Raw genomic sequence first — 13,129 nt, forward strand, 5'->3', positions numbered from 1 at the left:
GTGTATAATGCACATCAAATTTGTGAGGGAAAAGTAAGGGTGCACATTATACATGAGTAGTACTAATTCCGTATCTATATAAGTGTTTTTAATTCTTTTATTTATGCTTATGAGTTAAAAGTTTAACTCTAGAAATCAATAACGTACCTGTATGCAAAATAATACCCTGGAATACGATAATCGGTGATGCGTGAATATCATAAATTTGTTACCAGTACATAAAATTTCTTGTATCTGTTCTTGCATTTTGTAATTATTTGCTACATAAAATTTCTTGTACCATAATATGTTAAAAAAAATAAATGCTAAAATTCCTTTAAAATACAAAAAACAAGTACATAAATGTAAACAAATAAAAATTTGAATTAAAAAATTAAAATGAAAGATTTTTTTCCCCCCTGAAAGTTTGGGCCAAAAACGTGGGTGTGCATTATACTCGGCAAAATACGGTATGTGTTGCTTATTATAAATCACACTATCATACCTCTTTCCCCCGCCAAATTCAAATGGATAAAAAGTCTCATTTAAAAATTAGCTAATTATCAACATACTTCAAAAAGTGGATTTTTGGGTGCCTCATTTCTAACGAAAACTATTTTGTTTTTATTTTGAAAAAATGGAGAATATACTGGGGGGGCCAAAAAATGTATCCACATGACTTGTAGTCATCTTTTGTTACCAGTATATATTGAATATTGCAAATTTAATATAGTTTTTTTCCTTTCTTAAGATGTGTATACATTTTTTTCTCACCCTCTGTGTGTGTGTGTATATATATATATATATATATATATATATATATATATACACATATATATACATATGTTAGGGTTTAATGGGAACATCTTACCAGTTAGTAGGTATGTTAGGTTGAGATTAAACAGAAAATCGTGAGAATTTTACGTTCTCAGGATTACAGACTCTCCTAAATGAAAGGGCCTTAAAAGGTCACTGTAGCCTCTTTGATGTCCCAAATAGTGGCTTTTGACCTTCTTTGACCATTATCCGTAGTAAGGGAAACATTTTACATCTCAGAGTGTAGTAAAAATACAAAATAAATTATATGTGTGTGTATATACACATACATATGTGTATACACCCACCAGGTATATACACCACACCTATATTTATATGTAGTCACAGGTACGACGTATATACAAAGATCAGAAGCAAAAGATTCAAGAAGCAGTACTTTCCATGCTGCATATAATTCACACTGTTGTTCTGTTTTATTTATTGAAAAATAAACTGCTGGTTGTGACCCACTACATTGATTTTCTGATCCAGTGGTTTAAAAATACTGATCTCAGGCTTCCTTACTCAGGTGGATATCTTTTGTAAAAATTGTAAATTTTAGAATTTCTACCATGGAAGTTTCTGCCAAGACCTTGTTAATGTCGTTGGAAGACATTATACTGTCTAATGTCTTAGAAGACATTATACTTTCATTCTAAGTCTGCCGTCCGTGTTCCTGTTGTGTTACCACAAAATGAAGTTCACGATTGCTACAGCTGTGTCGGACAGCTGTTTGAGTAACTCACAACAGATGTCAGAGCCAGAGGTCTCACGTTTACTGGAAATGTGCTCTTAAATACCACCTCATGGTTTACTTAACCCTGCTAGATAATTGCACACAGAGGAAAACACCTTTTAAAAAAAAAATACTATGTTGTCCACACATGTAAAGTATATAGATAGATAGGGGAGTTATTGTGTACTTTACATTTTCACAACTTGTTTGTTACCCCCTCCCACCACCACCCCTCTACCACTACTACCACCACAGTTTCGACTTAGAGCTCAAGTCTTAAGGTATCAGCTAACCTTCATCTTTCATTTTCACTAAAAGTACCTGGAAGCCCAAAGAACTGAAGTGCCTGGTTCATGGCCATTCAGCAAGTTAAATTAGCCTTCTGATCTTATCTCGAAGGCCTTGCTAAACCGTTATCCGAATTAATAAAGGGGTTGCCTGCTTCTCCATTTAGTAATAAACTGATGGCCAAACTATCCTGCATAATAGCCAATATAAACTTTACGACGTTCAAGGTGTGAATGTGTACACATTTAGCTTTGTGATTATATCTTTCCTGATTAATCTCTAGATATAGTTAGCTGTTCACAGCCACTTGGGGAATTTGAGTGGCTCGGTGTAAATTAAACACGGAATGTTGGCCAGTTTCTATCTAATCTGTCTATTTATCTATCTATAATCTGTCCATCTGTCTATAAGTATATGTAGAAGTTGAGTTCCACTGTAATAAAAATCATTATCTACTGCAAGACACCTTCTAAATCTTCACCATTATGCTATAGGAACACTACATGGGTAGAATGAACAATAAACATAATTTAAAAATAAACTCTGTAAGCGATTTGTCCCTATGTCTCTGATCATCTAGCAGTCTCACAAAGGTATTTTTATACGTGTGTACATTCACGAAAGAAATGCTTCCTGAGTCAGTGGTATGGTATTGGGCTCTCTAAAAGTGAGGTGCCATAGTAAGTACATAGATTAATAAATGACAGGATCCAAAATAAGCTCTTAGTGCAGTAAGACAATTCAGAAAGCAGTTAGCAGCTATGCAGGTATTTCTGCTGCCAGTGTGATCTCTTACCTGCTGACTTGTACCACATTAATTTTATCCCCAACAGCCCACACCAGCCTCTCCCTCTCATACTACCCTTCTAAATAAGCCCACATACATTCTGTTAAATACCTCTAAATGACCAAACCAACAGCTGTGCAAAACTTGCCGTCCTTTAGAATTCAAGTCTTATCTGTGCTTCTTTGATGGAAGAGCAACATAAAGAACCAAGGCAGATGGAAGCATCATGGCCCCCGTTTCAGGCACCGTTCTGTTTCCTGTCTGCTTCCATAAAGGATTTGCGCTCTTATTCCTTTACAGTAGGGGCCAGCTACAGTCCACGGGTCAGATCTGGTCCACAGCCTGGTTTTTGTAAATACGGTTTTATTGGAACACAGCCGTACTCATTCATTAGCATATTGTCTGTGGTTGCTTTCCCACTACAAGGGCCAAGTAGCTGTGGCAGAGTAGAATAGTTGCTACAGAAACTGCGTGGCCTGCAAAGGCTAAAATATTTACTATCTGGCCCTTTACAGAGGAAGTTAGCCAGTCCCTGCTTTACACTATTATTTTCTTGTCCATTCTAGCTCATCACACAGGCTTCGGTGCTGATCAGCTTTCAGCTCAATAAAACTGCATTTGAATTTACCTATGCATTTATATCCATGTTCACCAGAGATCCAGCATGTTGCAGTATAAAGTATAGCAAGGGACTCACTCTAAACCTTTTTAAATGGTCAATGAAGTGTGATAAAGAAGCTAACAGTACCCAGAAACAGTAATGTCCTGTGATTCTGACTCTGAAATAATTACAACCAATCATCTCAAGTCATGCTGCCTGAAAAACTCTACTTCTCCAGGCCTGACCAAGCTCTTTATTTAGACTCAGGACTCCCCAACACACTTCCCTTTTCTCTTGATTCATTTCCTGACAACATACCACACTGCCAGATGGACACCCTAAGTGAATGTCTAAGGAAACTCACTTCCAAAGAATGTATCTGTGAAATAAAACCTTTATCTGGTACTTGTATTTATTTATTGATAAAGAATCTTCTTCATTGCAACCAGTCAGCCTGTTTCCTCAGTGTAGAACTTCCTAATACTGTAGAAAACATTATTTGTTTTAACTTTGAAACAAAAAGTACCTTCCTTTTGTACTACGCTTATGAATGAGCACATTGGAACCCAAGCAATGAGGACGACTTTGAAAGAGGTTAGGGTTAACATGGCGCTGGGAGGTCCATTTTACATAGAAGATGGTTTTCTAGAGAAGTACCTGAAACAAAACCCAAGTCACGTGCTGCATATTCAGCAGTGACCAGTTGATACCGTGCTCTGAATATGGCTTGGTGTAGAGTTAATCAAGATAGGCAACCTTTATCATTCTAGGAACCGTAATTATATTCTGAAACTAAATCATATTGCTTTCTAACATCACTGTCCTTCCTAAGGTTCTGAAGTGATAAAAATAGACCAAAGTTACAATCCAGAACAAGTTCCCAGCCCTTGGCATCCAGGCTGGAGGGTAGCAAGCAGGGCCCAGTTGCCTGAAACACTAAGGACTTGAGGCCGTGGCCTAGCGGCTGCCTTACTAATTCCGCTCAGCCAACATTTATCACATACCCATAGTGTCAAGGTTAGGGGTTCCAGGCGGGAATTCCCGCCCGTTCTCAGGAATTTGTTTCGCTTTCCCGTTCCCGAATCCCGAGATATAAACTGTTTTCTGTTCTCCACAATGAATCGTTTCCACGAAGTGACGGCTGATACTACTAACCACCTGGGTTCAAGGAGCCGATTTCCCCGATTTCCTGACCAACTTTTCTCGGAATTCAGGAACAGAAAAGCGAAAAAAATTCCCGAAAATGGGCAGGAGTTCCCGCCGGAAACCCTAGCGATAAATAGGAAAAATGCCTAAGAGATACACTGAGTAATACGTTTCTTTCCCATTGTGGGTATTACTGGGTTCAAGGAGCCGATTTTTCGACCATCTTTTCTCGGGATTCGGGAACGGGAAAGCGAAAGAAATTCCCGAGAACAGGTGGGAATTTCTGCCTGGAAACACTAGTCAAGGTACAATACCAGGTGTTGGGGATAGAAAGGTGGGTAAGCAACATGTGAGCCCTGCCCTCCAGGAGGGAAGGGAAGAGAATTAGTTCTAGTACCAGGTAGTAGAACTATGAAGTCAAAGGAATCAAAAGAAATGGATGTAGAATTCATGCTGACATTCTTTGGAACCAACAAAAATAAAATGATGTTCTCCCTTCTTCCTGTCATCTGATATGGGCCTACCACTGGGAACACCCCACCTGAGGAGCCAGCACCCATTTTCCTCTCTTTTCCCTGGGTTGAGGAGGGTCGTGAATACCTTGACTATGCTGACGTGGTTAAACGTGTAGTTTTCGTACTCCTAAGAGATTTCAGACTCACTTAGGAAAATTGGAGAGGAAGGAAAAGCCACACTTAAAGAACCTTTAAATGTACACTAGAAGTTTTGACCCTAAACTTGAGTTTTGAAAGATTTCTGTTGGAATAATACAGCTCCATACTTCCTCACTCTCGACTAGTAGTTCTCAAATGGTTTCAAGGAGTTTTCGTTTTCTTGGAGCCCCTGCGCATGGTGGTGTTGGTGGCGGTGGGCGGTGATGGTGTACAGCCTCTCTCACAGTTCTGCTTTGATGGGCTCTAAACACTGGGATTTCATAGAAGGTGGTTTTAGGAAATGTCCCATTGTGAAAGTCAAAGTTTGAAAACCAAACTTTCATTTGGAAGACCCAGGAGACAAAAGAAAATTGAATGGCCAGGGCATGCTAAGTATGGCCAGAGAGCCATGATTTTCTGTCCAATTATAAATATTATTAAAAAGTCCTCATTGGAACCTGCTTTTCAAGAATGAGCACATGCATACAGATGCAGGGTGCCATAAAGCAAAGGCCCGTGGATCTTTGGCCATTGACTCTCAAGGCTCCTGATACCTGTACCTGTTGAATTGCTAGGAGAAAGTTGAAGGCTTCTTCCTGGATCTGGCCCTGGGGCTTGCCCACGAGTAGGACTTCTCTCCTCCCCCCTTTTTTTCTTTCTCTTTCCTCAAATGCCCCCAATCCCATCGTGGGCATACTCAGCTTCTACCAGATAGAACAAATTCTTCCAAGAGGATAGAGTCTAGACTCTGTGACGTTCTACCTTGCATTTGGGGTGCACACTTTTGGCACACAGAGGCAACTGCTGTTTATGTTTTGGTGTGTTGATTGTCAAGTCCAGAGTGAAGAGTTTCTCAGATTGGGGGACGTTAAGCTTGAGATTCTACAGTTGCCCTTGAAAACAATGTTCGATTTGTCAGATTTCTATGCTGTGCCAGCTTTCATCCAGTTTTACCACGTAATCTCCATGGATTCAATGAGTAATGTCTCCTGGATCATGTTATCTGTTTACACTGATTTAAGTGTATGTTAAAGTTATTTGATTAGATGTGTCTTTTGGGTTATTTTTGTTTCTGTTTTTCTTTTTTCTTTTTTTCTTTTTTCAGAAGGGAATAAATGAATTGTCATCTCAACATTTGTTTGGTAAAAGAAGCAAATTGGTATGAAACTGTATTTATATGCATGATTTTTTTTTTCCTTTCTGATATCTCTGCCTCTTCCTCTCTCTATTATTAAAGGAAGAAATACCCCTGGGAAGCCAATGAGAGAGGTTAGTGAGATTCAGGCTCACAGCCATGGCTTCTGTCTGTCTCATCCTGCTTTCTATGTTTGGCGTTTGTGTGAGAATTGTGTGCGTGCACGCGCATGTATGTATTACACGTGTCATCATGTAAGGACAGTAGTCATCTCTCCACTTGCAGCTCATAAGGAACATTCCTCAAATGTTCACTGCCATTGTCATCACCATGACGACAGGACCAAGGGTTGGGGGAGCAGGAATCTCTTTAAAATGGCAACCCTTTGTAGTCCCTGGGTTGGAATCCTGCAGTTCATCATCTGTTGCCATTTACAACCCAAACAAAATCTTCAAAATAAATTTAGCCTTGAACATAATTGATGAGTCATAAAGCTTCTTTCCACTTCAAGGACCCTAGCATTTTGCGCCAGGGCCCTTGGTTTTTATTTTTGTGGGATGACTTCATTTCATTTTGTTTTCTTTTTCCCTGGTTTCTACACTCTTTCTTTCCCCACGTTAGCTAATATTTTTGGAGCACTTACTGTGTGCCAAGCACTGTTCTAAGTACTTGCCGTCTTTTTCATTATGTAATCTTCATGACCTGAGGTAGGTATTCTTATTAACCCCATTTTACAGATGAGGAAACTCAGTCAGTGAAAGGGGCAGCCGTGTGTCCAAGGTGACAGAGGATTTGAATCTGGGCAGTCTGGCTCCAGCGCCCCATTCTTAACTCTTAGGCTTTACTGCCAGTTTATAAAATGGTTTGAAAGGCTTACATCATCTCAACATGCCCGTTAGAGGATGCATTTTTAAATTTGGCATTTGAAGCCAGATAGAACATGAACCCATTAGGGAAGAAAATTGAATGTTGGAGTCTTGAGGGGTTTTTTGAATGCTTCCTTGTGGGTTAAAAGGGGAAGGTACAGCATTATAACCGAATGTGGTTCAGGGTGTGCCAGTGAAAGCTGCTTCATACTTCTACCATCAGTATTGTCTGAACTTTGAATTACCTAATCAAATCACTATTGGATGACAAAGTGTTAAGTGACATCCCAAAGTAAAAAAGATTGTCCTTACCAAGAGTTTAGTGCGAAGGACGCAAGGAGGAAAGCTCTCTCCTGAGCGGCAATAGCATGTACTAATCTGGGACACAGGTTGGACGGGTGGAGAGTCCTTAATGAGAAGGTTCTGGGTCCTTAGCTACAGAATGGACAAGAGTAGCCATAGATTCATTTAAACATCAGGAGTCCTACTGGAAATTCTGCCAACACCATGCCATGCAAGTCTAATGAATTGAATGATCCTTCAAGTGTGTTATGTCTACACCAGCGCTCCCTTCCAAGGCGTGGGGCAGTGGGGTCCCAGGCAGGGAGGGGTAGGCTGGGAGGAGACACTGAGGAAACCCGAATCGTTGAAGCATTGAATGCTCCTGACGGTTTGCCTGGCTCGTGTACTTCTTATGTGAGACTTCTTGGGTTCATTGTTATGGTAAGTGCCCCTTAAAATGTATTTTAACTTGTAAAAAGTTGCACCATAGTTTTGCCCACCCTGAACGTGTTTCTCTCATGAACGAATTTTAGAAAAGATGAGCACATATCATTGAAGTCATATAGGCATTTAGAAACTCTATGACCTGAGATGTATTATAGTCAGGTAAGTTTCCAGAAAGCCAGAGAATCAAAATAATAGTGATATTTTTTCATGCTGTGAAAATACCCCAAATGTATAGTAGACCAGATATTTTTTTCCAAAGGTTAAATTATAGAGAAGATAAGCAAATTTCACTGCAATATTCTGGCTTGGCTCTGGCCAATTAAATGCTCACCATTTATTTGAGAATTGTATTTTTTAAAAAATACAGGGCCAGATTGCTATTGAGGTCTTGGATCACTGCCAGTGAGTCCCAGTTCCAATCACTGCAGAAAACAGTTCCCTCAGGCAGTGGTGGCATGTGACACTAAATGCGTGTTGCAGTTGATGCCAACTTGCAAAAACATACAAGTGCCCTAATGCTCAATGCGTGGTGCCTTTGTGTTCAACAATCATTGCTGAAGAATGGATTAAATGAATGCTTTCTATAGGTGCATATCTTCGTCAACTCGTGCCTGAAACTGATTGCAGGTGCCTAAACCCTGCCTTCTTTTCAATGCCTCTTGCACTCGTAGTATAAGATTTTAATTTTGACTTTAGGAACGTCTGTCACGTAAAATGAAGGACCTCAGTAATGTTCTGTCTTACACATGGACAGCAGAATCAGAGTACAAAGCTATTTTCTGTCCCCATATCACAGTGCAGTTTTATGCCTGCAGCGGGTTGAGGTATATGATTCTTTGGGGCAGTATTTTGTCAGAGATAGAATTTTCTTTCTGGCTCTAATGAAAACCTCCATGAAAAATACCGGAAGCATTATTCTGGTGAAACAGGTAATTGTAAATAAAGCAAGCAAAGCTTTGCATAATAGAGATATGGTGATTGAACATTCATTTTTCTAGCATAGGGACAGCCGTGAGGTCGTTTGTGAACATGAACAGCCTAAACAGGCTAAAGGCCACCTAACATTTTGTGGGAGTGTGTGTGGTATAGTAAGAGTAATGAACCTCTGTTTTACCTGGTAACTTTTTAAATAGCAGATACCCCTAGCACATATGCCTCTTGAGAGACTCAAGAGTTTTCCATTCAAGTAGTAACTGGACACCATTTCAAGGAGTAGCAGCCCCACTTGATTATATACAGTAAGTCCTCATTTAACGTTGTCGATAAGTTCTGAGACTTGAAGTGAACCGACATAACGAGACCACTTTTACTATAGGTTAATTGATATTAACAAGAGTTAGGTTCCTATGGCATCTCATCAACATTATAACGAAACGATATTATCCGAGGACCTGCTGTAATCTGTAAATCCATTGACTTTATTATCTTTAGAACTGCATTCCACATGCCCTAGCACACAGTCTAACTAAAATAGACACGTTTTGATTATTATCAGTAAGCCCATGGTGGGGAAAAATGAGTTCTTCCCCATTTTATGTTTTGTAATACATTTCCTAACTACCGCGTGAACTATACTGTAGTCAGATGTGGGTAATGACAAATAGTTGGAATTATATTCAGGTATCAGGTGGTAAGAGTCTTGGGTTTTGTTTTTACTGGCCTCATTAATTGCTATTGAGATTGCAAGTAATTAAAAATGTGCAGCTAGTCCATCCATTTTCAGTCAGTCATGAATAATTGTGCAGCTTTCCCAGGGGAGCTGGGCAGTCATATACAGATACAAGGGAAGCCCTGTAACCTGATGGCAGCAGTTACATATTTGTGCTCGTAGCTGTAAGGAGCAGCAAAGGACCCACTATGTCTTCCTACAGTTTTTATGGTTAGGAAAACCAAACCCTCACTTCCACTGACGGCTGCCACACAACTGGCACACATCCTCTGTTAAAAGTTTCTATATTTGCAGTCTCAACCCAAATCCAAAGTGCTTTTTAAAAACATAATTAGTACTCCCTGACATTCTCTGCACTAATAAAGCTGAAAGAGATTTACAAACTTGGTCACCTTAATATAAATGGCTGAATGTCATTCAACTTTTAATAAGTCTTAATTGGATCTGGTGCCATCACTGTTTAAGTGCCTGCTTGTGAATCCTCTTCAGATCCGCTCTCTCATATATATAAAAACGATATGTCTCTTGAAATAAATATTAGAACAGAATACCTGCCCTAGTCTACCTTTAATTTTTATTGGGACTTTAACTGTGATTATGGGAATCTGTAAAGTTGATTCATGGCAAGGTAGTAATAGCCTACTAAAGCATTTTTAGTTCCATAGGCAGTACTTGAATAGTGGAATGATTTACTAATGTCCAAGAATTAAAATTAGTCATATAAAAATATGGGACGTATATGAAAAGGCAGAGTCATACAGTGCGTTTCTAGTTATCTCCCACTAGATCTGAATTTTGCCACAAAGTACCCAGGACGTTGGCCTGCTTTTGTGCTCCAGGCTGGGGGATTAATGCTAGGTCACGTCACGTTATTATTAAAAGGCTTTTCTGATAGTTAACCCTCATTTAGGAAGGAGATCAAAAATGGACTCGCAGGATACCCAAATCCATGCTACACGTGTGGGTCATATTATAATTAGGCTCTAGAGTAATTTGGAATGAAAAGTGCTTTTTATTCTCAAGCTTCCTTATTCAAATGTTAATAGGGTACCAAAAGGTCCATTGAGGAATTTATTTTCCAACCAAAGTAAAAGCAGAAGGCAAATACAGTGGTACCTCGGTTTTCGAATGTAATCTGTTCCAGAAGACCGTTCGAGTTCTGAAACGTTCGAAAACAGCCGACAGCGAGGCCTCGGGACCTTACACTCAGCGGAAGCCGCGTGACATGTTCGACTTCCGAGGCGTGTTCGAAAACCGAAGCATTGATTTCCAGGTTTACATGTTCGTAAACCGAAATGTTCGTCAACGGAGACGTTCGAAAACCGAGGTACTACTGTAGTCACCTCCACCAGAGCCTGAGAAGTGAGCCAACAGCATGAAAGAACCTTGAAAGGAAGGTTTCGTGTCGTGGTGATGGTAGTCATGGTGATAACCACGATGGCAATTAGAGTGGCAGTGGTGGCGGTGATCGTTATGGTGATGGCTTTTTGATAGTAAAAAATGTTATTCCGAGTACAAAGCAAATAATCTCCGGCAACAAGGTGGAAAGGTGATCCCATCATGAAGTATTCCTGTGATGCCGGGAATCTTGTGGTTATCCATGGAATCCTTTTCATCTATATTGACATTGGGAAGACGAGTGCAGTCTTGGACGTTTTCCCATTTAAATGACACCAATAGCCTGAGCCAGTAGTGAGCGGATACTAACAATGTGGAACGGCTTCATTAACAAGGCTTCGCTCCTTCCTGGAAACTGGGGAAAACCAAACCCTGTTGCGTCTCCCCTCGGTGCAGCTTCTGTGTTGTCCTCACCAAGAAATGGGGAATGGTTTCCCAGATGGCAAAAAGGCAGGGGGATGATACCTGCACCTTGTGTGAAGTTTTTCTTTCTCCTTGTTTTCCAGGACACAATGTAGGAAGCCTTTTCCACTTGGCAGATGATTTGGGCCGAGCAATGGAGTCCTTAGTTTCCGTCATGACAGATGAAGAAGGAGCAGAATAAATGTTTTACAACTCCTGATTCCCGCATGGTTTTTATAATATTCATACAACAAAGAGGATTAGACAGTAAGAGTTTACAAGAAAAAAAAAATCTATATTTTTGTGAAGGGTAGTGGTACTATACTGTAGATTTCAGTAGTTTCTAAGTCTGTTATTGTTTTGTTAACAATGGCAGGTTTTACACGTCTATGCAATTGTACAAAAAAAAGTTATAAGAAAAACTACATGTAAAATCTTGATAGCTAAATAACTTGCCATTTCTTTATATGGAACGCATTTTGGGTTGTTTAAAAATTTATAACAGTTATAAAGAAAGATTGTAAACTAAAGTGTGCTTTATAAAAAAAAAAAAGTTGTTTATAAAAACCCCTAAAAACAAACACACACACACACACACACACACACACACACACACACACACACACACTTTGAGGCAGCGCATTGTTTTGCATCCTTTTAGAGTGATATCCACATGAAATTCATGGCTTTTCTTTTCTTGCATATTAAAGATAGGACTTCCTCTAACACCACCAAATGACTTCACATTGCTCTTTTTGGACTTGTTGACTGAGTGGAACTAGCTGTGGGTTTTCATGTTATACATCTATATGTCTATAAGTATGTAGATACTATAGGTATATAGATAAATATAAATTTAAAGAGACCTTTTCAATTTCTTGTTCAAGTGTTCCTGACACTTGCTATTGGAAAGAAATTGCTTCTGGTCATCCAGGCTTACCCGCTTGGTCTGGAATGACTTTTCCCTGGAGCCTGGAGCCAGAGGGAAACTACCATACTAAAACATTGTCTCAGGCTCCAGATGTTTCTTTAAAGTTTCCACTGACAAGTAGAGTATCGAATTTTTTCAAAAGGAACATATGAATGAGTACACAGGACTTATTATGTCACAATAATCCATTGGTTGATATACTGAGCTTCCTGCTGTCAGCCATGCCACGATTTAGATTGAATGATGCTTCAGTGGCAGTCAGAGCATCAGAAGGGATTGTAACTCCCAGAGACGAGGAGGCCTCTGAGGGAGTAGGCCACTCTTGAATGGCCAAAGGATTGGGTGAATGTTCATAACCATAGAGATCTTTATAATTACAATGAAATGATTCTTCCCTCTTCTCACAGTCAAACAGAAGTTGGGTGTCTTGGTTTTTCTTTGTTTTTTTAAGATTTTTTCCCCCATCACAGTGAGTTTTTAAAATGCCACAAGACTTCATTTCAAACAACCCTTGGGAAATGTAAGACAGCCCCACCACACTGTGATACTGTTAAATATCCACCCAGAATTTCATGAACTCTGCTTCCCTCCTTTACATTTCTCTACAAGTAATTCCACACAGGTTTGTAAGTGGGAATGCAAATTGATTCAAATGTTCCAAAAGGTACTCCAAACCCTTTGTGGTGGATTAGGCAGGTTAAGTGTGTGAACAAACAAACTGTTCAAAAAAAGGGAGAAAAACTCAAGAGGACTAACTGGTAGGAAAAAGCTTTACTCTTTCATTTCATCTTATTAGTGTGATTTTTAAAAATCATTCAATAGAAATCACTATGTGACCTATTGTTTTGCAAATCTGTTACCTCTTACATCAAGTGTAATTAACTTTTGGAGAGTGGGTTTTGTCCATTATTTTATTAATGATAATTAACATCAAACATGGCTTCTCATGCTATTTCTACCTCACTTTGGTTTTGGGGTGTTCCTAATAATTGT

The 13,129-nt window shown here is 39.4% G+C and overlaps 1 protein-coding gene across 12 annotated transcripts in view; it reads left to right on the top strand.

The window, feature by feature from the left end:
* DMD (dystrophin) overlaps positions 1-12,867 on the top strand; it is a 2,143,628-nt gene extending 2,130,761 nt beyond the window's left edge. For 7 of the 12 annotated variants that reach the window (XM_033109718.1, XM_033109713.1, XM_033109726.1 and 4 more), the window contains one exon: positions 11,310-12,867. In XM_033109718.1, the coding sequence (XP_032965609.1) occupies positions 11,310-11,407 (98 nt within the window). In that variant the 3' untranslated portion in view covers positions 11,408-12,867. Of the gene's footprint in view, positions 1-6,243; positions 6,276-11,309 lie in introns of all 12 variants that reach the window. The other 5 variants (XM_033109734.1, XM_033109736.1, XM_033109738.1 and 2 more) reach the window with 1 other exon arrangement.
* Positions 12,868-13,129: the final 262 nt, after the last annotated feature.

The sequence above is a fragment of the Rhinolophus ferrumequinum genome, chromosome X (assembly GCF_004115265.2).
Source record: "Rhinolophus ferrumequinum isolate MPI-CBG mRhiFer1 chromosome X, mRhiFer1_v1.p, whole genome shotgun sequence".
Taxonomy (NCBI): Eukaryota; Metazoa; Chordata; class Mammalia; order Chiroptera; family Rhinolophidae; genus Rhinolophus; species Rhinolophus ferrumequinum.